The sequence below is a fragment of the Schistocerca americana genome, chromosome 8, assembly GCF_021461395.2.
Source record: "Schistocerca americana isolate TAMUIC-IGC-003095 chromosome 8, iqSchAmer2.1, whole genome shotgun sequence".
In the NCBI taxonomy this organism is placed as follows: domain Eukaryota; kingdom Metazoa; phylum Arthropoda; class Insecta; order Orthoptera; family Acrididae; genus Schistocerca; species Schistocerca americana.
Genome location: NC_060126.1, coordinates 124,767,386 through 124,770,243, shown reverse-complemented (window position 1 = coordinate 124,770,243; position 2,858 = coordinate 124,767,386). Strand labels below are relative to the sequence as shown.

Genomic DNA, 2,858 nt, shown 5'->3' with positions numbered 1-2,858 from the left:
GTGGTAAGTAAATTTTAATATTGGTGGCAAATATAATTGGAATATGATATTATCACTTATTGCTCGCCTCACAATCTTTCTTTGCTTTTTGTAGCAAAAATGTCAAAGAAGCACGCCCTAGCGATCCTGATGATTCTGAAATAGAAAGTGATGAAGCATCAGGAGATGAACTTGTTTCAGACATTGATCTGTGTTTGGTTCCACAACCTAATATCAATAACAGTGCAAACAATTCTTGCTCCATGGACGTCGATATTTCTAGTGACAGTACCGTAAGTGCAGAAGAGCCATTGGCAGAAGAGGAATGGTCTGATGACACTGCTGTTTTCGACTTTCTTCGATGATACAAAAGGAGAACCAGTTGTCAACCACCCATTGACAAAACACAGCTCAGAGAGAGACTACTTCCTTTCTTTATTTACCAATGACATGCTGGAGTATGTGGTTCAGCAGACAAATCTGTATTCAGAGCAACAGAAACAAAAACGGAAATCTGGTCAGACTGTGAGTCAACAAATAACTGGTCAAATTTATCTGTAGAGGAGTTACAGGCCTGGATTGGAATGAATTTCTTGATGGGTGTGGTTTTGTTGCCAAGTTTAGTGCACTACTGGAGTTCAGAACCTGCCTTAGGTCTGCCTTACATATCGAAACATATGACGTGCATAAATGACAACAGGCTGAATCCTTCAAGAAGGCATCCAAACCACGATAAACTTCACAAGGTCAGACCTCTTATAACCTTTCTGAACAACACAATTCGTAAGCCATACACTGCTAGTGTGGATGAAAGCACGATACCTTTCAAGCGATGGTCTTCGCACAAGCAGTATATGCCTCTCAAGCCAGTAAAACGAGGATACAAGGTATGGTATTTAGCAGATTCAAAGACTGGCTATGTCATCAAATTTGATATTTACACAGGAAAATCAAATGACGGATGTACAGAAAATTCTCTGGGAGAGCATGTAGTCATTAGCCTCACCCAAGACCTGAAATATAGTAACAGTTTAGTAGCGTTTGACAACTTCGTCACCAAAGTGAATCTAATGCAAATGATTTTGAACAGTGGAATATACTCTATAGGGACTGTCAGAGCAAACTGGAAAGGGCTTCCTTCAATGATGAAAGATAAATGTACCTTGAAAAGAGGAGAATTTCAGTTTCAATTTAAACGTGGCACTGCAGTTATAAAATGGATGGACAACAAAACTGTCGCTATTTTGACAACTTCAGACAATCCTAGTGATACCACACTTGTCTCAAGAAAGAATAGGGGTGGCACAACCAGCATGGTTACGTGTCCCACAGCTGTGGCAACATACAATACCATAATGGGAGGTGTAGATCACTTTTATCAGCTTAGAGAACGTTACGCAATAGGTCGACGTTTTCGTAAGTGGTGGCATCGGATTCTCTACTTCCTATTAGACATGGCAGTTGTAAATGCCTTTATAATGTACAAAACTAATAAAGGACTAGAGGGATATGATGAGCAATTGAACTTTCGATTACGACTCGCAAAACAATTGATAGATGGCTTTACATCGCGCAAAAAAAATGACATCCAGTAACCATTCTAACCAAGAAGAACACCGTACCAGGTCATGTTCGACTGGCAAAAGTAGGCGATCATATGCCTGTTTTAGAAATAACCTACAGACAGTGCCGAAAGTGTTCAACTAAAGCTCGTGACATGAGAACAAAATATGTATGCTGCTCCTGCAACGTACCCCTGTGTACCGAACCTTGCTTCTGTCAGTTTCATGGAAAATAAAAAGAAAATGTAACACTCATTTGAACATTTGTTAAAAAAAATTATTGCTTGTAAATCAATCGTTTGAACATTTTGTTGAAAAAGAATTATTGCTTGTAAATTTGTAATGTAAATGTTTTTGAAATAAAGTAAAATAAAAAGGAATCACCGTCTTCTTAAAAATTTTTTACATGTAATGCCAACACATTACAACTTATAAAATGGAATTGGGATATCTTCTTCCCACCTAAATGTAAAGCTTGCAAGTGGGAAATCAGTTTACCACCGAAAATTTAAGTTTTAAAAAAGTGCTGTGGTGATATATTTACCACCATAATTTTTAGAGCTAAATCACAAAAATAAAATTATCAAAAAATAAAATACAATAAATTGATCGCAATTCTAATTCGATGCAAAAAAAATTAGCTTCCCTGAGTCGCCACAAAGAATGTGCCCGTTAAAGGGTTAATTCACTTGAGCATTAAAATGCACCGCTCAGTTTCTGATGTCGAGATAGGCGACGTGATTAGCAGTTTCAGAACTTTAACAGTCTCGTCGTCGAATGTGCCATGAAGTTCATCTTTTACTACTCGCGAATTCTATCTCGTCACACAAACGGGGCAAGCTTTTTGAAATAATGCTATAAAACACTTTTGATCTCTGTGGCGAGTTAGAAATGAAAGAAGAATTACCTGAAAGGTATGCCATAGACACAAGGTTAAAAGTGACGCGCATAACAATGGATGTACTTTGCATTTGGATATTTGACTTTAATTTCTGAACCCCGTTCGACTTGCCACTCATAATGTTTGCACCATCGTAACTCTGAATTATTAGTTATGCTCGATCATCATCAATTAATAGTTCAATTTCTTTCAGAATACTCTCAGTTATATAATGAGCATCCTGACTCTCTGGATTAACAAAGTTCCCAAAATCGTTCACTAGGTTTTCCCTGAACAACATAACGCAAAACAATAACAAGTTGATATTCACAAGACACATCTGTTCTTTCATCAGCAATTATTGCAACATAACCGTCACATTTTATTTATTTACGAATATTATCATGATACACTTCCAATGTGCATTGCAGTACTTT

General features: G+C 37.3%; 1 protein-coding gene across 1 annotated transcript; it reads left to right on the top strand.

The window, feature by feature from the left end:
• The first annotated feature begins 656 nt into the window (after window positions 1-656).
• LOC124545620 (piggyBac transposable element-derived protein 4-like) lies at window positions 657-1,574 on the top strand. Its single transcript, XM_047124567.1, has one exon. It carries the CDS (start codon window positions 657-659, stop codon window positions 1,572-1,574), a length of 918 nt encoding a protein of 305 aa, XP_046980523.1.
• Window positions 1,575-2,858: the final 1,284 nt, after the last annotated feature.